Below are 26,278 nucleotides of genomic sequence, written 5' to 3'. Positions count from 1 at the left end.
CCTTTATATTAATATTTTTTTTCATTGGCGAAACTCTTAAAACTAATAAAATAAAATATTAATACATTAATCTTTATCTTTTATTATTTGTTATACTTAATTTTAATGTCTTCTGTTTTCTTTTTTCTTTGTGTTTGTGCCAAAGAAGTGTTTTCTCAGCTTAGATAAATTTATATTATACTATAATATAATATGTATGCTTATTGAAATTGACTTATACTTATAGTTTATTTTTATTTTTTTTATTCAAATATTTATATAATACTCTAGAAATGTTAACTTTAATATAATATATATGTTTTATAGATTATTATTATATGTTTATGCATAATTTTTTTATTTAAAAAAAAAATGTCTTTTTATTACATATTATTTATAAATTATGAATATGTATTAAATATTATGTACAATATTTATGACCCAAGTTATTTGGTTGTGGCTGATTATATTAAATCCTGCAAATATTTTATAACTTGTAATATTATAAAATAATGACTCAAAGATAATATATTCAACAAACATTAAAAGTTTTAAAAATTGTTAATTATTTAATTCTTAACACAATTTTTGAATTCTGCTTGTTTATAACATTCTCTGTATAGATCATTTTTATGCACATGTTTACTTTTGTTCTTTACATAAAATAATATATAAATATAATTAACAATATAAATAAAATTTGTTATGAAACATTTACATTAATTTTACCTACCACTTGTATTACGTGCATGTACATGTATTATGTTCGTTAATTTTTATAATGCAACAGTAATTAAATGTTACAAAAATGTATTTAAATGTTATGAGTTTTACATAGACTTATAGAAATTTTAATGAGCTAGGTTATATCGTGAAGTTTTTTAGATAAGAAATTGGTTCATTAATAAATGGTTTCTATTTTTCTATTTATTTATTAGTATCAGCTTTTTAAATGTTAATTAGATTTTTATTTTTTGAAAAATTAATAATTACAAATTTTTTCAAGTTTTCACCAAGCTAAATTTGATACAGTTCTTCAAAATGATTTTATTTTATTTATTAAACCCAAGCTAAAGAAATATATCTATTGACTATTATTGTTCCTGCTTCTGATTGCTAATTAGAATACACTCTCTCATATATATTTTGTTGACTTATTTTGAATAAATATTTTTACAATTCATCCATCTAGTAGCAGTATGTCGATATCAGTTCGAATACTATGGGTTTAGTGATGGAGTATCCAATGATGGAGTGGCGCCGAAGTTTTTAAAATGTGGTCGGGCAATTTCAAAACTTCGTGGCCTCGATATCCATATTCCATTTGCGTAAAAAAAATATTCAGTTTGGGAGGAGGAAGAGTAAAAGTATACATTTACTCACAATAAAGTTATGATGTTAATATAACGTGGCCACATTTTTCAAAAAAGACATGGATTTCGGCGCCACTGGATTGGTCTGCCTATATGTTGTACATGTTACTATGTTAGATATAGTTGTTGCTGTTTACTTAACGTTTAATTGTTACTATTGATACATAAGAACCTATTATGTAGATACATTTACAACCTACCCATTTTTTATAACAAGTAATAACTCAACACCTCGACATTTTATTGATTAAACAACTGTTTTACTTTTTCACCGTTGTACCGATACTATAGGTATTACAGTGCCTACCTTACATCTACGCATTCACCATAATAATTGTCATAACTTATAAATTATTAAATACTTTAAAATATTTTTTGAATTTATTTGTAAACAATTATACACAAGTTCTAGTAAATATGATTAGGAATTCAATTTCTAAATCTTTAGATCTTCTGGACAGTTCATCATTAACTGTCGGGAATTATTCTTTCAGTGACCCGAGCGAGTAAGATATTTTATTAGCATTAAGTATATACAAATTACTAAAATTAATAAACATATTAATTAACCCATCTAAACGTGATTATAGGGGTACCGAGTTAAATAAACAGTCAAAATTCATTAATTCATTAGATGTTGAACATCTAAAAGATTTAAAAAAGTATTTTTTTTATTACGACGATAAAGAACATTCATTAAACAAGGACGAATTTGTAGCAGCAATATATTCAGTTATTGGTAAGTAATAAATATAGGTAAATCTCAGTAAAAATATAATTTATTTAAACTAAAAAATAGTCAGAAATGAGGCTAATGCGCAAACCCATAAAAATTTAGATTCCAGTAAACTAGGCTAGGTATTCTACACTATAGTAGGTACCTATATACCAATGTATTAATGTACTTACTATAACTATAAAATATGCAATAAGAATACAAATCACTTAAAAAAATTATTAATTATTAATTAATCTATTATATATTATAGTATGCATAATATTATGGTCTCCAATTATTTTTAGTGGCAGGCAAAATCTGAGATATATTCCAAAATTTGATATTAAAAGGTCAAGAGGAAAAATTATTTGTGGAAGATTGAAAAGATAAAAAAATAATTTTATTTATTACTAAGTATTCCACTATAAGTTTACAAAGAAAGAAAATAATTGTAGGTATTGTCATTTTATTTTTATTTGACTTGACTCATTTCCTTACGATAATAAATCAGATATATTATTAGCTAGGGTATCTATAGTAATAGTTGAAAGGTCAAGATAAAAATATCAGTCAACTTGGTAGGGCTGGTTTAAAAAGTTTGGCAAATTGTATGTAAGTTGGAGATCGCTGCTATAGAATAGATATAGGAAAATACAAAAAGAATTAGAGCAACATCCTCCGAATGTTGTGGTGTGAGGAATGATAATATGTTTATTGTTTACCTACTATTCAAACCATCGGTTTATTACCTATTACCTACATGGATGTTCAGGTAACAATTGTAAGATTAAAATTATCGAAACTCATCGTATGTCTATAGCGTGGTGGTAATTATAAATATTTAGGTTGATGCTTATTTAACTATTATTATTTTATTATGTATACATATTTGGATTACATATTGTCAGGTATCAAATTTAGTTTTAACTTTTAAAACACAGGTAATGATTTATACGCGAAGGAGGCTGATGATTTTTTCGAACAAGTATGCGTTGAAGATTTTAATACAAAAGAAGATGTTATTTACTGGAAACAACTTATGAATGAAATTCGATGTAGTACATACTTTTTTCAAGATATCTGGGATGCATTACCTTTTGACCAAAATAGTATAACCATGAATTTAATGCCACATTGTAAAGTAAGTGTATTTATGGGTAACTTAAAAATGTATCTACGATGATAGCTAGGTATTAAACTATAATAATATATTTCAATATTTGTATCACAGAATAAAAGAATAATTCAATTTATTCTACGTATATAATTACATATGAACCTATGATATATTAATAAAGGATTTTTCTTAGATTCCGAGCGGAGAGATTTATTGATTTTACAATAATGTATTTTTTGTGTTTGTACACAATATTTGAAACGTATTCGATAAAATGCTTCGATTTTAAACTTTGAGAGTGGTTTTGGATAGAAAATTAGATCTAGTTGGTATCTTAGAGAAATAAAAATTAAAAATTAAATTTTCAAAGTTATCAGGAAAAACAAAAAAAAAAGTTAAGGAAAACTGAAATTTTTACGCACGAATCCATTCTTTAACAAAAGCTATTTTGTTATTTTGGTGTAACTCGAAAACAAATAACCGTAGAAGTTTAAATTTTTTACCGAATTTTTTTATAATTATTTTCTATACATAATATATAATTTTCATGTATTGAATCTATTTAAATTATTTATAGGCAAAAGAAGTTTTCGATTTTTTTAGTTTTTTTTTATAAATTCTGATTAAAAAATTATAGTAAAAATATTTGAAATTTTAATGCAGATTTAATTTTCAGTCCAAAAAATTTCGAACATTTATAATCACAATTTATTTTTATAAGTACTTAAAATTATAAATTTGACAAAATCCATCCAAAACTCGAAAATTACAAATTATTTTGAAGATAGAAATTCATAAAAATGTTTGCTTTTACCTAAAATTTGAAAAATTAATACAAAGTTCTTTATATGTTTTTACCTTTATTAAAACAAATTTTACCGGAAAGTCTAAAATAATTTTTTATGACTGAAATTAAAATTGTTACATTGGATTTCGGCCGTAAAACAATTATTCTTTTCAAACTTTTTTCGTTTTTAATTGTAACTTATAAACAAATAAGCGTAGATATTAAATGTTTATATTATCATTTTCTATACATAGTATGATTTTAAAAATATTTTTTAATTTTTCTAAGCTATTTATAGGCATGTTAAATTTCTGATTTTTCTTTTTGATGTCCTATAGTTAGAGTTACTTATTCGGCACCTAATGTACAACAGAACAATACCCACTTCACACTTATCTACCTTTTTTATTATACTGAAAATAATAAAATAGTATTATAGTTTTTTAACTGTTTTAAGTTTAAGTAAATACTTCCAATTACAAGGGATGTCAAATTTTTAAAGCTCTTCTCAAACGTCGCAAAACTAATCATTCAATACTTCAGAATCCTAATCCAGTACTCATTCCTCTTCATCCCCAAACTCCCCCTTTCCTTCCCAAAGGTTCTTATGCTTCCATTACTGATTCAAAAAATATCCCACTACCCAATATCCACGCTATTGATAAGCCATTAACTAAATTTATATCAGAACTTTCCTCATTAATTACTCCTTACAGCTGTTCTAAACAGTTTGTTCCATAGTCCGATTTTATCTCATAATTAATTTAAATTAAAATAATTTTAATCGCCGAATATGTAATGTAACTATTTTACCTTACAGGTTTTCAATTCATATCATTATATTTTTATATTAAGCTTTATTATTATATCTTTTACTATCTGTAATTGTTGAACTGTAATAGTTATTAACTAAATGTTCTAAAATAAAAAAAATAAAAAAAGTTAAGCAAACTGAAAATCAAGATTAATGAATAAAATATTTTGTTGTTCTTATTAAGTAACGATCTAAAGATAACCTTTTATTTATAATTACTTATAATTTATATAGAGCAATACAACGTATGAAAGTGATTCGATGTACCTAAAACTCAAAATAATTATAAAAATAATGTGTATTATGAAAATGCATATGAATAAACACCTTATATGCATATATATATATAATAAATATACATTGTGTGTAATATGTTTATTAAAGTTCTAAATAATTCAAAATATAATATTGTCATAGCTATAGCTAATGTAGATATTTGTTACTCTATACAATTGTAGATTATAATTTATAAATATAACTATACAAGTAGGTATTCAAAATAATTTTTTAAATAGGAATAATTTTCATTTACAAATAGCTATTTAAAGATATAATTCTATAGCAGAACATATTTTCCACAGCATGAATCCATAGTCAAAGTGATTAGTATAGAAACAGAAGAATTCTTTTGTTACACTGTTTTTTCTCGACTAGGCCAAGTGGGCATCTATGATGGTCGTCTTAACTTACTTAGGGAATACGTAGTACAATTGTCTCAATGTCCCGATGACTTAGTACGGGCGGCTCGTCGACGACGTAATATTTGGATCAATGATGCAATATACTTACCAGATGCTCAATTCATAACTATTGCTGCATCAGACGGCTCTATCCATTTTGTGGATACCGTTTGTCTAGTTCATGTGCCAACTTTTTGTATTACTGGTAAATAATTAACACGACTTTACTGCAGTGAGACCTCGTAAATTATAATAGTTATTAATTTATAATTAACGATTCAATACAGGTTTAAAAGCAACGCCGACTTGTTTAGAATACTGTCCTGGAAATTCTTCACTTTTGTTTATTGGTGACGATAATGGCAGTATTTCTCAAATGGAATTTCTTCAACCAAAACGATCGTTATTTAAACGAGATCCAACGAATAAAGTCGATACATATTTTTGGAAAGTAAGTAAATAAAATTATTTATAGTCCATACATGATTAACATAATTAATAATTAGCAGGAGGGCAAATTTAAGTTGTATATATAAAAGCTATAAGTAGTATATGTAAGTTACTTTATTATACAAGATGCCTAAATAAAAAATGTAAACATATAATATATTTTACATTTTTAACAAATATCTTTAAGTATGGTCAGAAGATTATAACTTGGTTTTTATTTATTTATTAACTGTATAACATAAACCCTAATAAAACCTACCTAAATAAAAAATAAAAGCATTATCTATTAAAATAAAGTTTTTAAAATTTTCTTATAATATTGAAATAGAATTTTATAACGACAAATTTATAATGCTTAATTGAAGGAATATATTATTTTACATAATATATACTCAATATTGGGTGATAATTATTATTGTTGATCCAATAAGTAACAATCATTATTCCAATGATTATTAAAGTTTTTGAAAATACTTTTTTTACTTCATTATAAGTCATTAAAAACAAATTTTTTCTAAAAAAACTATAAGTATTTTTTAATGTTATAATTTTAATTTTTTTAAATTTTTTAATGACAATATTCAATTTAATTTCTTATAAACGTATAATTTTATTTATTTGAGTATTTCATGATATAAATAGAATAAGGACAAGTTGTTTATGATTTATAAGTATGGAATTATAAATTTAATGCACTAAAAACTTTAAAAAATGTATTTAAAATGCCAACAATTATAATATAAAATTCACTCAAAAATTAAAAGGATTTTTAATTTAATTTTTATATTTATATTAATATTAGTATATTATATGCATACAAATGTACCTATTTATTTAATAATAAAAAAAATATATATAAAAAGTTGATTTAATTTTGAAGTTAATTGATTCTTTAATAATACTTCTGTTTCTGTTCTGAAATAATAATTTTCATAATATGTTAAATATATCATCCGGTATATGTAGTTTCTAATAATTAGACTATATAATAATTGTTTAATTTATTCAAAATTGTATTGTCTTTGTCTATTATAGTTATTATGTCTCATAGGATTTAGAATATCAACAAGAATGGGTTAAAATACATACTTGTGGAATTCCAATTCATCCAGACAGTATTAAACATATTATTTATTGTCAATCTGATGAAGCTACAATAAGTTGTTGTCGAGACCATAAACAATCTCTAGTCATTAAACATATAAGAGATGAATGGAATCCATACGTATTTAACATTCGACATGTATTAACCGTAGTTTCATTTAAATTATTAATTAATGTATTTATATTCAAAATTTTAGATGGTATAATGCTATTTATCGAAAATATTATAATAGGGTGTACGATGTTTTCATTACAATGCAACATTAAAATTATTAGTGACTGGATGTTCACGCACAGTTTATATTTGGAATCCAGTAGTAACAAAAATGTATCTTGCTAAATTAGAAGGGCATACAAATTCAGTTGTAGATGTCAGAATTTTTGAACACTTCAATCTTGTAATAAGCGTTTCAAAGGATGAAGTAATACAATAAATAAATGTATTCAAATTTATATTTAAAATACATTTTTTTATCTTGTAATAGGTACTCAAAGTATGGAGTTTAAATACCTATGTTTGTTTACAAACAATTCAATTTAATTTTCCTGTTTATAATGTACTTGGAAAATCAGTTGAATTTAGTGGTCGAACATTTTATCCAGGACCAATCATTAAACAACCACCAGAAGAACAAGCGTCATTAAAATCTATTGATGCAAGTAACATAACTAGTGCGCAAACTAGTGTTTATATGCCTAAGTAAGTTATTCGAAATATATGAATAAATAATAAGTAGGTCTCAATATTTTAAATCTTCAACTAAATGTTTGTAGGGAAAATTGGGAATCCGAAGTATTGATAATTGTTTGTTCTAACTATTTATCAACAATAAAACAAAATTTAAAGGATTATTCCCAAAATCATTCTCCTCTTCCTCCGCCAGTAGAAGACAAAAAACCAGCGCTTCCATCAGAATGGAGTTTCAGTGATACCGATCAGATTATCATCGATGAAATTGATAGTACATTTATAGAACCACCAAAAATAGAAAATGACAAAATAAAAAATTTGCTAATTAAATCAAGACCTCCATTAGACCATGAAGCTTTTAACCAAGATACACATAAAAAGTCGATAAATACTAAAATGAAGAAGCACGTAGATGAAATGGTGAAAAATGGAACACCTTATTTAGCAATGCACTTATATCCCGTATATAAATTAGAACTATCTAAAAATTTGGCGTTGAGCGATGCTACAAAATCAAGGTTCCCGTTTATAGAAAAAATGGATGATATATTTTGTGATGGGATTGCATATGATGAAAAAATTAAGTCACCTACGAAGGAACAAAATAAAAAAAAACAGATTAACATAAAACAATTGATGGAAATTATAAATACATTAGAATTAGACGAAGATAGTGATATTGAAAAAATTATAAGCGAATTTATTTAATAATATCCATCCCTCGTTTCAAAAACAACTTAAACAATTTTTTAACTATAAAATCAATTTTGGTCTAGAGCTAGACCCTACATTTACGGAGCATATGGATTATTTTATTCTTTCCTTTTTTCAGCGTCCAAATAGATTTTACCGGTTTGGGTTATTTTTTAGTGTAAACCAATTCAAAATTGGTGGACTATATTCCTGTATTTTTGATTTAATTTATATATTATTTTAGTAAAACCTTAATAACAAATAATAATTATTTAATCATAGCTAGTATAAAAGTTGTAAGTATATAATGAATTGCTTTAACTAAAACTAGACTCCCTAGTTTTATTCAAATTCACACCAATAAATTTGTAAGTTTTAAAGCTTAATTTGTAAGTACGAGTAATTATAATATTTTGAAGTCGGTATAGTTTAAATAGTTTCATATTATTTGTTTCAAAGTAGGGCAGATAGTAATAGAATTAATCTCTCAACTCCATACTTAATTTTATCCGTAGTTTCAAATCCATGAAATTTACAAATTCCAGAAACCAATTTAAAATTTTTTTGTGCATGATAATAAGAGAGGAGACTAACTCTACACACACTTTTATGTGTCCACTACACCACACCCGTTTCTCTTTCTAGAAATTTTTTTTAACACCAACTGTTACTATTAATTAATACATATTAGTCGTCAATTTTAAGAAAGTTTATTTTTGTCTATAATATCACAGAATGTAATTTCAATAAATAATATTTAATCTATTCAACGGACTTTAACAACTTTGTCTAATTCATCGCAAGATTTAGATTTACTGTTCCTGAAAAAATAAAAAAATAAATTTCACAACCTACTTGATTAATGGATATTATAACATCAAATCAGAAAAATATTTTATGATTTACCTTTTGATGAGATCTCTTCGTCCAACTTGAATAACAATCTGACCACATTTGACTTCTTTGAATAGTGCAATAGCTTGGGAATGTTTAAAACCATCCAAACTTTTGTCATTTACGCTGATAATTTCATCACCTGCGACGATTATAATACGAATAATTATATAACATATTATGAAGAAGATTCATTTAGTTTTAATATACCTTCTTTTAAGAGCTGGGATTCTGCTGCTTGACCAGTAGGAAAAATCGTTTTAACAAAAATCCCCATGCTTCCTTTAGGAGAGTCAATTCCACCAACGATACTGAATCCTAAAGACTTATATCCTGGTCCTTTGTGGAAAACTACCGTTGTTAGAGACATAGATAATGATCTAGGTCTTGGTAATCGAGGTATTTGGGTATGTTTGGGCCGAGTTTGATCTAAATGCACCGAGAATTTTCGCATTCCAGTCATTTTAGGTTTTTCATCTAACTTAATTTCTGGCAAAGATGATTGTCTAGAATAAAGGGGCTCATGTACTTCTTCTGACTTTGCCGGGTATTTAGGAACAGTTGGAGGTTTTTGAATCAATAAAACTTGTTCTGTATTTGAGGTTGGTTGGCATTTAGATCTAGAAATAACAAATTCTACGCTATACTTGGATGAACGCAGTATCGATTCAACATCTTGCCGTCTTAAGCCCTTTACTCTAGTACCATTGATTTTTATTATTTCATCTTGAAGACATAATTTACCATCCCTAAAAAAGTGAAACGGTACATTATTTTTTTAAAAGACAATATTAAAGTATTATATCTTACCTAGCTGCTGGACCTGATAAAGCGGTAATATATAATGTACGGGTTCTCGAAGAAGAGTCTCGACACTCCACGTTAACTCCAACATCTTCACCTAGGCGTTTGCTAACCCGTATGGTTTTAATTTCAGTATGTCGATCACTAGGACCTGTGCAGTTACTTTTTTTCAATAAAAACCTTTGATAAAGACTCATATTTTGTTCCGGTTTTTTACATTCGTTACACATTAACGATAAGACCTCCACATTTGATCCAACTTGAAGTTCTTTAATATCCCCTCTTCGTAAACCCATCCTAATATTTTTTCTAGAAAATTCATCATTATCAACTGAAGATTGAGATTTAATTGATCCTCTAGGTGAATCTCCACCGTTTCTAGTAGAATCACTCTCATAACCACTTTCATCAGCTTTTATTACCACGCGATTTTTTTCGTCAATTTTATTTATCATAAAAGTTTCACCAAAGCTTGTATGTCTTCTTCTTCGGTTTTTAGTATAAGAATTTTGATTAACTCGATTTGTAGCTTGATTAAACACATTAAGTAGGTCTTCATAACTAAGAGTCTTGAGGTCATCAATACTCTTCTGTAATCCTAATATTTTTTTATTAGAAATAAGATATTCTAAAATACACTGTTCTTCGAGTGGATTCTCATCAATGTTGACAGATAATGTCGTTCTTTTAATAGACATCATTTTGGGAGGAATTATTTTTATTTTTGAAGGGTTTTCCATAGCGTATAAATCCTCGAGACCTTTTTGACATTTTTCTTTTAGCCAATCTTGATCTTTCTCTTCTAAAGTTCTTGGTTCTTCAATACTTCTAATACTTTCTATTCTTGAAATACGTTTATTTTGGTTATTATGTAATTTATCAATATAATTTTGATGAATTTCAATATTTTGATTATTTATATCTTTTGTAGATATAGGTGACCATTGTCTTCTACGATTAGGAGAAACTTGAAGTATTTCTGAAGAATCACTTCTTTTTAATTGATCCCATTTTCTTCCAACTTTTTTACCCCAGGTTGCTAAACCTAACATTAAATACATAGTATATAATTAAATTGTAAACAATTATTAAACAAATGTTTTATAAAATTTACTTTTTTTGTGAGGTTTTGGTGAACCATTATCAGGTGTGGTACATCCTTTTGGAGTTGTATATCCAGGAGATATATCTCTGTGGTCCTGTTCAATAGGCGACAAACTAACGAGTTGAGGACTCGGATCAGAACAACGCCTTTTGAAAAGTCGCATGGTTGTATAATGTATATATCAGCTGAAAATTATATTGTGTAGAGTTATTAAATATATATATACCAACTACATTACATAGTATACATAAAAAGAACCTAACATGATAATTTCGTGAACGTTTCATAATAAAATATGAAGTGAAATACAATTATAATATGAGTAAACTCGTAAATATATTAAGTTCATTAACATTCGAGAAAATGAGATTTAAACCAGTTTTATATTGCTGTATTGAAATGTTTTATATTATTAGTTTATTACCAAGAGAAATGTACAGAATTTCCATGCTGTCAACATGGAATGTGTTTATTTAGTAATATTAGTTGTATTAATACATATCTTCTACTTTCTATAACAAAGTTCGAACACAAAGACTTCATGATAATATTGTTTAGATCTATAATTTGATAGGTGTACCAATCAATAGTTTATAATAATATAGTTAATATTCATTGTTATATGAATTAAATGGTACTTAAATTAATATTTTAAACTTAAAAATAACTCGAGAACATTAATTTAGTATTCAACACTTAATATTAGTTAATACTAATAAATTATATTAATATAATTTATAATATTTTTTTCATATACTTACTCGTATATTCTAATTTTGTTTTTATCTATTTTCCCACGGTTAATTTCTATAGTACAATTTGTTAGTGAGATTAAAATAAATAATATGAAATTTACAGTTTTCTGTTTTTATATAGGTCTAACATTTAACATAGTAGGTACTTAAATAATCCTCAAATTAAACGTCTAATGTGTGTACTTCACAGTTTCTATAATAAATAAATAAAATAGTTCTTATAGCCTAATTAGGTTATAAGACTGTATTATTATACATATTCTTGTTTCATAAAACGAATTGATATACTTTTACGAAATGTTTTTTTTAAAGAATAAAACATACATTTTGCCATTTTAAAGTAGTAAAAATGTATACCTATTTAATAATTACATTTTTCAAAAACTTCATTACTAAGTTGAAAATTGTCAAATACCCCATTACATATTTATATTTACATCTATATTAAAATATAGGTATGTAGTTATAGATAGTTATCAATTATATAGTATTAATTGGGTTAAACATGAGCGTGCTCTATAGGGGTGTAGGGTATATACACACCTGCACGCCCTACGATTTCAGGTGGCATCCAGCACCCACCTGCACAGGCTCACCGAATATAGATAATAGATATAGATTGTAAATATATAATATAGCCGTCATAGCCACACAGACAATAAAATAATACTAATTAAACTTGTAGTTATATTAGTTATAGCCAGTTTTACGTTTTACAGTTACCGTCATATCGGAAGTGATAACTGATAAGTGACGATCAAATGCAATATTCGATAGGCGATACCAGCAAAATAGTTCAAATGTATTAGTCTGAAAATAAAAATTGTAGTAAATCAACTTTTGGAAAAGTCACACGATATTGTGTTTACCTCCATATATCGTGATTGTATTTCAACAATACACAACGATACCTGTGACTTCAATTATTTTGTTAGCTAACTGACATATGTAACTTATTTAATAAAATTATATTTATTATATATGATTTTATTTTAATTGGTTATATATCCATTATATAACATTTGAAATTGGAGGAGGGACATTTTTTTTTAGTTCATACTCGTATTATTTATAATATTAAATTCATGACGAATTTAAGAACTACAAACATTTTTCGAAAAGCGGAGCTAAAGCTTCATAGGCCCTCTAGATACGTGCCAGGTTGCACCCTTTGCGATCTAGATACGCCTGTGAGGTTAAATATAGTATGTTCACATTATAAATATATTTATATACCTACATTATATTAAAATAAAAAATATAAATTGCTAATATTAAATTAAATTTGTATTTTAAATATATTTAAAAAATACAATCAGGTTGATTTAATTAAATCTTGAGTGGTTGAGTTTTAAATATTTAAAATTCAATACACGTCATAATATTAATAAATGTAAATAATATTCGTTGTATAGGTTCGAGGTACAGCCTACAGCTAAATCATAAGTCACAACACAAGATTTGAAAAGGTTAAGCATAATTTACATTTGACTTTCAATTTTACTTTGAATATCAGAGTAAAACCTCGAAAACATGTAACATGATTATCATTTGCAATGTTTCTATTACGAGTAGTGTAATTAAAAAACATTTTTAATACAACAAAAGTATAAAATAGGTACGCACTTTTAATTTGGTGTAGGTACATGATACATATAATATATTTATATTTATATTTATTTATCAAACATTATTTTTAAACAGGTACTTATTAGATAAATTTACCTACTTAATATTTATATTATAAGGATTTTAATATTTGTATATGTTATTTTATTATTCTTATTCCCAATATAATTTTTAAAAAATGGATTTAAGTTTATATCAGTTTATATATGTTTATGTTTTATTAATTGAATGACATGTAGCAAGTCTATAAATTAATAAAAAAATGTTTAGTTATTTTTAAATGATAAAAGTTATAAATATCGATAGAATCACGTTTTTTGATGCCTACTTCGATGCATTTACCTGCTTTATAGCCATATTATAGGTAAGTGTATAATGTTAAACGTTGTTTTTATACGCCAGTTTGAATGTTTGCCAAATGTATATTTTTGTAAACCACTGTCTGCGCTGAATCAAGTATAACATTTGTTCATACATTTTTATACATAATTGGCACCATAGCAGGTACGTTAGGCTACAGTAACTCGGCTGTGAATAAACTATTTGATTTTCATAGTAAAATCATTAAAAAATTGTAACGTAAATATATATGGCATATATTTATTAGTGTGCCTACACGCTCTGTATATTTCTCATAATACTAATTTAACTAGAAAGAATTAAATACAAATTATGCGATATAGTACTTTTAACATACGTATACCGAATTACTACTATATGACCCTCTTGAGGTAAACGAATCAAAAATAATAAAATAAACTTGCATAATGCACTCGTCAACATTAAAATCAATGACCTGGCAACATTTTCATCGCATTATTATATTATTATCGTCAATCGTCATTATTGTTAATACAATCATTGCTTACATTATTATGTTTGTTGAATGTTAAGAAAAACTACAAAGATCTATGATGAAACAACGAATCGTTACAAGTTTATAACGTATAAGTATTATTTATAACACGAGTTAATGTGGTATGTCGTTGTACTTGACCGCCCACTGCAAAGAACTGAAAGAAGTCGTTTTATATAATACAAATCGATTCGTAGGTACACCTTATGTACGCACAGGTGACCGGATAGGGGGCGACAAAAAAATAATAATAAAACCTACAGGTTATAGACTACGCAGACAAACAACTAACAAGCCATTTCGTTACTAATGTCAGTGGTACTTCCGTTATATTGAACATCTATTAGAATGTTAGACATATATAATATAAAAATATACCTTTATAAAAGTTACTATAATATTATAGTTACAGGAATATATATATTGCTATAGTAGAATTAATAGAATAACTAAACCTAACTTAAATGTTTTATTTTGAATGTTTATAAGTTATATATACATATTATAGTAATACATACAACGGCTATAGCCTATAATATTTTTAGCATTTGTTTTTGATAGGTTCGTCAAATTTTAAATGTAATAGTATATACACAATATTGTGTTAAGCTACCGATCGTCCAATATCAGTAATTTTTTTTTTAATATAATTTATTCATAATACTACAGGTATTATTTTAATAAAATTCCAAATATCCAAATACCTATATATAAGTAAAGATATTTCCACAATAAGCATATGTGATGCGAGGTATATATATATATATAAATATTTTGTACATGAAAGATTTGATTTAAAAATATAAATATATGTGAATATAATATATTAATAATAATATAATATACATTATACCTAGGTACATAACAATAAACAATAGATTGAAAATGCCTAATTAAATACAACTAAACTCAGTCAACTTTTACTTAATCAATAATCGGTGAAAAATCGATTGCAAAACTATCTTTATAACTTGGATTAATTAATAAATCTATTATTGCTGTTATTATAAACCATTTACAATTACTTTATTATTTTAATACATAATAGGTAAATAAAAATCAGTTTAATTTCGATTTTATACATTAATTCATTATAAATTAATATATTTTACATTATTTGCTATATTATTATATAAAAAATACTTAACTTATATTATTATGAACAATTGTAATTAATTTTTAATAAAATGTGTTTTGAATAATGTTGAATGGACACGGCCGGTTAACTGCGTGTTCTTTGCTTGGGAATAAACACCGGGCACCACACCTATGTGTAGTAATATATATATATATGTAGTACCTACAGTGCCGTTTGACCAGAACAAGTACTGTTATAAGAGGTAAACTTAGAAAACTACTACAACCGGTTTTTGTTATAATATCATTATAAAAAGGCTTTATACGTGACCCGCGGGAGAAGCCCATTCAGCAGAATAATTCCGCACACTTCAATATTTACATAATATTATAGGTACCTCTACGTAGTAAAATGTTTTATTTAAAATACAAATAAACTAATCAAAATACACAAGAATAGTTAATTATCAGACTTTATTTGTTTGAGTTATGACTTTTGATTTCTAAATATTGATTAGTGATTACTTATTTAGTTCATAGTTGTATCTTGTATGGCTTATATTATGCCACTGAATTATAATATGCAGCTAATCCTAATCTTGATTTTTACTTAATTCTGCATACTTTATAACTAGACACTAATTAGTTGCTGATATTTGTACCATCCATTGTGATCACTGGTCGCGACCAATACTGTACCCAGATGCCTATACTACTTAGTATTTATTGCTCTAAAGAATTCGAATTGTTTGTTAATTGTTTTTAATTATTATTAATGTATACCTTGAAACACCATAGTCTATTAATGTTATGTTCACTGTTAAAAAAATTATTTTCATACTTACATACTTATAAGTTATAATTTATTTATTATATAACATTATGTATATATATCATTTAAAAAACAACCATATTTTAACAAAACCTATATTTCAACTATATACGTATGTATGTAACTATGTATATAGCTACTATTTAAAAAAGTAAAAACGCTTAAAAACGTAATAAAATAACTTTTCAGATGTTATTGATTGTAATTAAAAATATTATATATATTTATATCACTTAATCTCTCCATGTTTATAACCTTGACACAAAGTTTCACAATTAGACGCACGGAGTACCTATGTATAATAATGTATACTATATTCAAGTCAATTTCAACTAGAGTATACTAAATATACAAAATACAAATTGGTACCTAACGCAAGCATAACGCCGGGTAACCCATCGACAAGAGGTAAATAAAAGTTGGGATACCATTAGTGAATACCATATGGGGTACATAGGGTGTATAACGAAGCAAAACAATATAAGTATTGGTATACACATATAGTTGAAACTTGACGTGAACTTTAAGAATTGTATTATAGCTATAATATCTCGATTTCATTTAGATTGATATAACATAATATAATAAAACTGGAGGACTTACTTTGCTGTTTATTGGTTATTTCTTTATTAGGAGGTACCTATAGTCCCTACTATTAGTTTAGTTTATCATACTGACTGAATATTGCAAAGTTCCCTGCTACATATCTTATAATATGTTCTTATTTCCTAAAAATAGTTGATCGCTGATGATTTCAAAGTCGATCCATAGTAATTTATTTATAATTTGTTTGAATATTTCATGACATATTTTATCAACACTATATTTAGTTGTATTAGTATACAAGGCTTTATTCAATATATTTTGTTTAAAATATGTACATTATAATGTATAATATAAATTTAATTATTTTGAGATTTGAGATACTTTATATATTAATTTTTTTTTTATTATTGAAATAAGCTATCGAAATAAAACAACTATCATAAGAATAAATGTAGTGAGGTATTCCATTCAAAATTATTTTATTTTCAGTATTCAATTCACCCGGTATTTCATCAAAATACATTTTTGAATTTGATTACAGTATCTGCATTATATGTTACGTATCACTCGTATTAGTGGTGTGGGCATTGGGAGTGCTGAAGGGCTGCCGAAATATCAAGAAAATTAAAAAAATTATTTTAATTTTTTATGGTTTATGAAAATTGCTATAAATATTTTTAAATTGTATTATACAAAAATTGATCAACCCCCACCTCCCGGAAAAAAACCTGGCTACGTAACTGTTAGTATTATGAATAATGAATATATTCTAGAAAAATGTTGTTTACGTTATAAAACTATTTTTTTTCAATCGATGAAATACACAAATTAATCATAATATTTTATAGATATCTAAACACTTTTATAAATATTATATGAAACATTTTGTTAGTTAAAATGGTTCCATACTATGAGATGAATTACAAAGGTATTTACTATTTAGGGCCATTTTCCAAACAAAATTACAAAAATATAAAATAGATATAGGCAATTGGGAACCAACTTCATCATTCCTGGTCAATTATTTTACGTGAGACGTGAATATCCCACGAATATTTTATACATGATATGACCTATATTTGTTGTTCTTGAGACTATATACTATACACAGTACCGTCTAATTCTAGTAACCTACCTAAAGCTAACGTGTGAAAATTATTCAAGTTTTTATTTATTATTTTCTTCTCTCACCACCCCGGTTTAACTATATCTTTTAGATTATAATTTTTTATTATACTATCCAAATATAATATTTAATAACTAATTGGTCTATTGTATTGTTTTTTTTTTAAATTTAAATTATATATTATTAAGTAATCTCCATTTTAAAAACAGTTATTTATTGTCATTCAATTAATTTAGTATAGATGTGATCGACCAACTCAACCTAAAATAATAATTACAATTTAAAAAAAACAACTTTGAACTCATTCCAAACTGGCAATTTATGTAAGGTGTAAGATATTTAGTAAAATGAAATAGTTTCTGGTAAAAATGTCTTACATTAATTTATTTTGTATAATAAATACAATTTAATAAATAATGATTCTTTGGACTTATGTTAAAAGTTCGAGAATGACAACCAAATCGCGATAATCCTGTGATTAAAACATATACTGTCTATTATGATAGTGTCTATAATCTGTTGTTCGAACAAACATGATAATATAAAATAAGAATGGTATGATACTATAATATAGAAACTCTAAATAGGCTTTCTAGTATTATGGTTTCTGAGTAATTTTCGTGATAATATTTCATAGTTTATTTATTTTCGAAAATATTCTCATGACTCATCAAAAGCTGACTCAGGACTTACCCAACCAGTGGGTCGCGAACCATAATTTGAGAAGCGTTAGATTAAGACATACAATTATTATTTATAGTGTCTAATTTTTAGTAACTACATCGAATTATCGTTTATTGCATAGCATATGTTTTGGAACGACATAAGGAATACATAATGGCTAATGGAAAAAATTGTATTCTTTTAAAACGTTCTGTTTGAGTTGTTTGTACGCACAATAGTTATATAATAGTATTATAATGTCTGCAATACTGCAAATGAATACCCAACATACGGTTTGTGTTCGTTTAACCTTTAGGGTACATGACATCTTTCTAATGTGCAGATGACGACCGTCGTAAACACGAGTTTAGTAAAAATACGATAAATGTTTATGAAATGTCTATAGCACCTATAAAGAACCAAATAAGAAAAAATAATTAATTTTAAGGATTTTAATATTTTATTTAGTCGTTATATGAATAATCGTTTAAATACTTAAATGCTAATGGTGTTTAACCACAATAGTATTTAAAATTGAATAGTTTAAATCTTAAATAACATAATATTACACTATTATATAGTAATAAATAATAATCATTTGTTCATGAATCTATAATCCATAAAAATATACCAAATAACGTAGTTTCATAGTTGGCGAGGTGCATAAATATAACGGTATATATTTGCATTGACGTAATATTTATTTAAATTGTTTATTAAACTGACACTATCGTACATTATTGTATTATACCTATGTAAAAATAATTTTAACTAGAGGAAAGTAAAAATAATGTTATACGTTTACTACTTATTTTGTATAATCAATGAATTTGTTGAATTATTAATTAAGTGTTATATCTTATATATAGCCAAATAGGTAGATACTTATATAAGTCATAAATCATAATATCATATTTATCTAACTATATTTTATATTATTAAAAAATATATTTGTAGGTATTACTTTATTTTTAATTACAATTTTTTTAAAACAAATTCTAATACCAAATTTTTTTCTTGTTTTGATATATACCTCTAATCAGACAATTGTGTCGACGATTTTTAAACAGAAATATTAAAAGTATTTAAAATTAAAATTAGTTAATTTGAGCTATAAAATCGTAGAATAATTTGGACAAACCACTATTTTTGTATAAGTAGTCAATTATTGGTTCAATATTAAATAACTAATTAGTTATTATATCAACAAAATAAAAAACAAAAATTAAGTGAAAAATAATACTGATATTTCATGTCAAAAGAAAATCTAACCTTTTATATTACTCGTATTATAATAATATATCCATATGTATCATTATAGATAAATAACCCGGTGAAACACGCAATTACGTACGATTTTTAACTGCAACTTTGAAGCACTGTTGCCATTTGATTTAAACTAATATAATGTACAATTTAAAATGTAATCCAAAAGTTTTTATTGAACTTGATCCCATCCTTTTGGAAGCATGTACGAAAATGTTATCGGTATTTAAAGGTCGGATTAAAAAATTGGAAAATGCTGATTTAATTCGTATTATTATAATTCATTATTTTAACCTTTTATTATTTTTAAACATTTTGACTTTAGTCATTTTTTCAAAATTTAATTTTTACTGATCACGATTAAAAACTTAAATGTGGCAATTTTGCACAGCAAATCATACGCAATCGCTTGACTTATGGGGTAAATATTAAAATTAATTGTCCAACGTACGCTATTGTGTTAATGTATACGCAATCGTGTGATACCCGAATAACCCGGCTTCGCTCGTGTTTCAAACAATTGATTCGTGTATAAATTGGCATATTTATTATAATTATTAAACTATTTAAAGCCTAGCCATGTAATATATAATATTTTTTATAATTTAATTTATGATATTTATAACTGAAATGACAAATAAAATGAAATTGGAAATAATAAAAGTGTTTTACTCGTAGGCTCAATTTTATACAACCCCGTGAAAAAAATATCGTTAAATTATTTAAGTGACACAATAAAAAACCGTAACCTTCAAATACAAACCCCTCTCTACCTTCCCTCAAACAAAAAAAAATAATAATTGGGCGACATAGTGACACTCAGAAAAGTATTTGGAACATCTCTGTGGAAAAAAGTTGGAAAAAAGTTAGGCCTGTTCTTCTTTTATATATAAAAAGATAACATTATCTATATGTATCATTATTAGATATGATTTTTCATGTCAAAATACAGAATTACGCGTAGTAATTTTTCGAAATCAAATACTTTGAATAACGTTTTTATTCATTAATAAAGTTTTCTTACTAGGTTAGTTGCCAACTAAAATAATAATTTTTAGTTATTTATTTAATGCGTAATATAATCTTTTTAAATGTGGTGATTCGTTAATTTATAATTGGTGTGCAGAATATATAATAGTTTTATATTTTTAATATACGATTTATATTAGAGTGAATAGATCATGTATAATTTATTATTAAAATAAGTATACCATTTTAAAACTAAATGAAAAATAAAATCTAAAAAATTGACTAAAATATTTTGTAATGCCTAATGGACATATTATAGTTCTTATTTTTCATATGAATTAAAAATATATCTACAGTATATCTACAAGAAACTTAAATATTATATTTATATTGCTATAGGTAGATACCCGTAAATAATAAATGTATACTTACTATAATAATTTGTATGTTATTAATGTTTTTTATTGTGCCTGCCGTTACTTATGGAACCAATTAAAAAGCTTCAATTTTCCTCTTTGAGGATGGTATTTAATAGAAAATTTGATCTACTTAATACTTTAGTGGTCAAAAATAAAAATTCTAGGTACTTTTCAAAATAATCCTCAAAGTACCTATTTCATAAATTATTAATTTACAAAAACGCGTATAAAATATTTATAAAAATGTATTTAATAAAAAATTATTATTATTAAAAAGAAGGTTATTCAACATAAATATTATTACTGTAGTAATTATTTACAAAAGATTGCTTTCGTATCATTAAAAACTCATTGAACATAAAATCGTTTGATAGCTGTATATATAGATCTCCACCATTCCCTTGTAACCTCTTTTATGCAAAGGAGAAGCTTCATTGACCTGAATTGAACAATTTTATTTTATAATACGCCATAGCTCATAAGCATTTTATATTCTGGGTATAGGTTTTATAGTTTATAGGTCTATACATTTTTTGCTATGATTTTCAGTTTTATGGATAAATCCACTTTAGTTTAGATTTTAATATATGTACCTACTTTCCATTCAGTGTACATAATATTGGACCCTAGTTCTACTTCTCTGATAATTATGATGGGAAATAGTGTTTTTTATATAATTTTTAACAATAAAAAATAGTCTTTCTAAAACATTATCGTGCCGCCAATATAAGCCAAATCCACGGCCCTTGTACTCGTGTATTTCTATTGCTTATGTGTGAATTTGGATCTTAAAAATATTATATATATCTATACAGTATACAATATAAATTCTACGCAATTCCTAAATAAATTATTTGTGTATAAATAATTTTTTTTATATTTATTTTACGTAATTTATATGATGTATTTATTGAATTACCGATTTATCGAGTGTGCAGGCTAATTATGTATAAATATAATAAATAAATGTGGTACAATATAATATAATATAGTAATGGCATGCGTCAGACAATTTCTAAAGAGTTCGCATTGAATATGGTTTTAACTGTTTTAAAATAAAACATTTAAAATTTTAAAGTTTAAACATTTTTTTTTTAACATTTATTTGGAAAATATACAATCTGTAAGGGTAATTTACAATAAGCGTATATGCAGTGTTTATGTGTTTTTACGTGCATTTACACGAATTTAAGGAACTATCCAACAGTAGTACTTATGACGTGAGTAGTTTAAACATAAATTTATTGTAGGTGTTATCGTGTTGATGTGATTTTTATTTTTAATCTTATTTTATAAAATCTGATTCATGGCAATTACCCAAATGCTTGTTTACTCATTATAAGTTCTTCTTAAAACGCTTTATTAATTTAATAGTTACCTATAATCTATGTATTGGAATTATATTACATTTTATTCTGTATATTATTTTAGTTATAACCGCACTTAGCTCTATTATTATTATATGTGTTAATATTTCACTCACTTAATATAAGTGTTCTGCATCCACACCCATTTATATACAAAAAATAATAAAACCAGCCTAGAGGCCTATATAGATAGACAGTGGGATTGTTGTTCGCCTTGGATATATTTCAGCAATATTTCAGATTTTATTATAATCATATTAATTAAACTGTTACCCATATAATATGCAAATTATTTTTTTTAATACAATTGAATTGGTACTATAATATACGTTTAAACTAAAATATTATTTACCAATATATTGATAGGAAATCAATTATAAGCAGAACTTTGTTTACTATATTATAATGTTATATTATGTTATTTAAATTTTAAATGATCTTAGAAAAACATATGAATACATATTTTTTCGATATGTATTAATTATGTAACTAGGAAAGGTATGGGCGTATGGTATAATTAGTCTTGTAAATTGCATTACAAGTTTTGTTTCAGCTAACTGTTTTTGGATATATTTCATGGTGAAATAAAAAATGTCTAACATTTAGGTTTTTTAAACTTATTAAGAATGTAGTTGTGTACATATGCTATAGAACTATTAGTTAATTTTTTTTTAAATTATTAAATAAAAAATAATAATATATAAGTTTAATTTATAGTTAATTTATATTTTTTTTATCTGTATATAAACGTATAATCGATTAAAATTATTAAGAAAATATAAATATAATAAAATATCCAACTCCTTTATAACTATGTACAATAATATACATTTAAACATAAAAATTAATACTTTTTATTTTTTTAGAATGATTGTATACTTGTATAAGATATGGAGGATATATTGATAGACATTCTAGTATAATACATTTATATTTTATGATTATAATAACAATAATAATATCGGACTACCGGAATGTAATTCAAAGAAAATAATAGAAACCTTGATAATTCGGTACGGACCATTGATTTTATTGTAAATACCTGACTTACATCACTCTATGACTTTGGTGTGTGACAGTAATAAAACCGTAGACCTCAGAAAAATGTATATGAATACAATTAATTTATATTGTAAAAGAACCACGGTTCACGGATGGTACTAGCTGATTTTATGTAAAGGAAGACACTTCAAGTCTTCAACTACAATTACATTGTAATTTACCTATTGAAGAATGGTCAATGAGGATGAATAAAATAGCTAACAGACAATAGGTATTGATTATGTCATCGATCATCGCAGCCAACCGATCACTTGCTTAGTTATTACTGTTATTAGATTATGAAAATATTATGATCAAAGCTTTAATTTTTGAGCAAATGTATAAGTTGTTTCTAAACTAAAAGTACACCTATAGGTACCTGAATAATGAAAGTTCCAACATAAATAAAAAAAAAATTGAATTACACATGTTATTTCTGAAAAATAATGATAAAGTTTGGAATTTATTCAGATTTGGAAATGTACCTAATTGGTAAGGTTAATACAGTAATAATGATACGCTTAGATAGTTTCCAACCTGTCTATACTTAAAATTTACGAACACATTTTAGTATACCACGTATATTTGAACACATTTTTAGTACAAGTATAAAACCCAGCAAGATTTTTACAATAATAGGTGGCCCGCTTTAAAAATTGAAGATTATATTATAATATAGTATTATAAAGTTATACACTTGTATGTACTATATAGAAAGTAATTCATTTAATTTTATATTTATTAATGTAATATATTAATATACTAATATTTATCTTAATATGAACTATTCCTAGTGAACACAACTTGTTTTGTATTTGTTCGCGCTGCTACCAAAAAGAATTGTTTTGTCATGCAATATTTTTAATTTTCCTCTCCTTTCATAAAGTAGTTTTATCACTGATAAATGATACCATACTTGCGCATAGACTGAACGCTACATTAATTATTTAGTGCTCACTTGAAAAGTTTACAAATGAGAGGTAGAAAATATAATTACAATATACGCAAATTAATAAAATTATTTGATGAAAAAAAATCAATGGTTTTAATAAGTTTAGACGTACTTAAAGATTTTTCCGACCAATAAAAAAAACATTTCTCACTCCAATCAGAATCTAAAAGAATGCACGTGTTAAAGTTATATATATGTATGATGAATACCTACGTCACATTTTTTAAAGAGGTACTCTTGCTACAATTCAAGAACTGTTATTGATATAGGTATAAGAAATACTTAGGTACCTCACTAAAGTAACCTTAATATATTACTATCATCCAACGAGTATATGACTAATGAGTACTGACTACTGATGCAAGATTGGTACCTACGCCATACTCGTATATACTTATATAAATAATAAATGAAAAAGCAGGGCGAGAATATTGCAAGATATGTACGAATGTTAGTTTACTCGTCTCGCACACTCTACATCGTTATGAATTTATGATAATATTTAATTTTCATCACATTCAAAACAATTCTGAGCAGATATCTGTTAAGACTTCGCTTGTTTGAAATTTTTAAATAATATTCTTTTACGATTATTACTGCTATAAAATTTTACTTTTTTATTTGTGTTTTTTAAATTATTTAAAATATCATTTAGACATTTAAAATTCCTAGTATTAGGATTTTAAACTAATACGTGAAAAAATGTTAGTGCCCTCCTGATTTCTTTCTATACAGAAAAATATTTATAGAATAAACATTAGGTAATAGTAAAGATAAAACATACGAATTCTGAGAAATTTTGAACTACCTATAATGATATATCATTACGACCAATAATGTAATTTGATTATAATAACAATATAAAAATCCATTCCACAAAATAAATGCATCTTACAACTTATTTACCTACCTATAACAGTATAACCTATACATATAAAATATAATATTTATATGTAGTTATATAAGTGTTTTATATCTTAGTTAAATTTAAAAGCAAAACAGGTTAGTCGCATTATGAAAATGCAATTAAAATCAAATTTTTTTTTTAAATAACAAAAAATTTACTTACTGTATTATTCCATATAATGACAAACGTTTTCAAATGTAAATGAAAAAAATAAATAGGAAAATACTACGCACGCCGCAATTATTATATATTATACTGTTATAAACACCCAACAATAACATACGTGCGCGCACGACTGAACAGAACAGACTAAATACTAAATAGAAAATGGTATATACACTCAGTACTCAAGTCCCGCAGACGCAGTAAACAGCTGCAGGCGGTCTGTCGTTAGTGCAACAGTAAAAATATACCTTGCACAGCCAATGGCCATTCTATTATAGACAGGTTTTTAACACTTTCGCGACATCCTCAGCCCGAAGGTATTTTTTTTTTTTTTGACTACGTAATAATCACAGAAAATAAAAGTCAATGGTACATTTTATCACTTATAATCATAATGATCACTTACCTGAATACGTCCAAAGTTTTGAAATATTCATGGATCTAAGACATATCTAAGGTAATTAGTCTGCGTGTATCTGTATTTGAGTTCCATAAAAAT

At 25.4% G+C, this 26,278-nt stretch overlaps 2 protein-coding genes across 3 annotated transcripts; one reads left to right on the top strand and one right to left on the bottom strand.

The window, feature by feature from the left end:
* The first annotated feature begins 1,982 nt into the window (after positions 1–1,982).
* LOC113553604 lies at positions 1,983–8,611 on the top strand. Of its 2 annotated transcripts, none has more exons than XM_026957008.1 (8): positions 1,983–2,091; positions 3,012–3,211; positions 5,370–5,673; positions 5,756–5,919; positions 6,970–7,161; positions 7,256–7,444; positions 7,508–7,722; positions 7,797–8,611. In XM_026957008.1, exons 2-8 carry the CDS (start codon positions 3,110–3,112, stop codon positions 8,419–8,421), a joined length of 1,791 nt encoding a protein of 596 aa, XP_026812809.1. In that variant the 5' UTR covers positions 1,983–2,091; positions 3,012–3,109; the 3' UTR covers positions 8,422–8,611. The 2 variants fall into 2 exon arrangements, with proteins under 2 accessions (XP_026812809.1, XP_026812808.1); XM_026957007.1 differs by having other exon boundaries at positions 6,970–7,197.
* A 482-nt stretch (positions 8,612–9,093) lies between these two features.
* Positions 9,094–25,917, bottom strand: LOC113552738 (PDZ domain-containing protein 2-like). Its single transcript, XM_026955615.1, has 6 exons — positions 25,777–25,917; positions 11,219–11,394; positions 10,111–11,149; positions 9,511–10,049; positions 9,313–9,442; positions 9,094–9,227 (listed from the first exon to the last, which is right to left on the bottom strand). The coding sequence occupies exons 2-6, from the start codon at positions 11,370–11,372 to the stop codon at positions 9,173–9,175; spliced, it is 1,917 nt and encodes a 638-aa protein (XP_026811416.1). The 5' UTR covers positions 11,373–11,394; positions 25,777–25,917; the 3' UTR covers positions 9,094–9,172.
* Between the last annotated feature and the right edge of the window lie 361 nt (positions 25,918–26,278).

Source organism: Rhopalosiphum maidis, chromosome 2 (assembly GCF_003676215.2).
Source record: "Rhopalosiphum maidis isolate BTI-1 chromosome 2, ASM367621v3, whole genome shotgun sequence".
Taxonomy (NCBI): Eukaryota; Metazoa; Arthropoda; class Insecta; order Hemiptera; family Aphididae; genus Rhopalosiphum; species Rhopalosiphum maidis.
Note: the sequence above shows the minus strand (reverse complement) of the source record. Positions and strands in the feature narration are given on the sequence as shown.

Excerpts from the sequence above, each read along its gene's own strand:
- LOC113552738 (XM_026955615.1), bottom strand. The coding sequence starts at position 11,372 with ATGCGACTTTTCAAAAGGCGTTGTTCTGATCCGAGTCCTCAACTCGTT. Across the intron at positions 11,150-11,218 it reads ACCAAAACCTCACAAAAAAA|GTTTAGCAACCTGGGGTAAA; the intron begins GTAAATTTTATA and ends ATTTAATGTTAG. Across the intron at positions 9,443-9,510 it reads ATCCCAGCTCTTAAAAGAAG|GTGATGAAATTATCAGCGTA; the intron begins GTATATTAAAAC and ends TAATCGTCGCAG.
- LOC113553604 (XM_026957007.1), top strand. The coding sequence starts at position 3,110 with ATGAATGAAATTCGATGTAGTACATACTTTTTTCAAGATATCTGGGAT. Across the intron at positions 3,212-5,369 it reads ATTTAATGCCACATTGTAAA|CATGAATCCATAGTCAAAGT; the intron begins GTAAGTGTATTT and ends TATTTTCCACAG. Across the intron at positions 5,920-6,969 it reads TCGATACATATTTTTGGAAA|GATTTAGAATATCAACAAGA; the intron begins GTAAGTAAATAA and ends TATGTCTCATAG.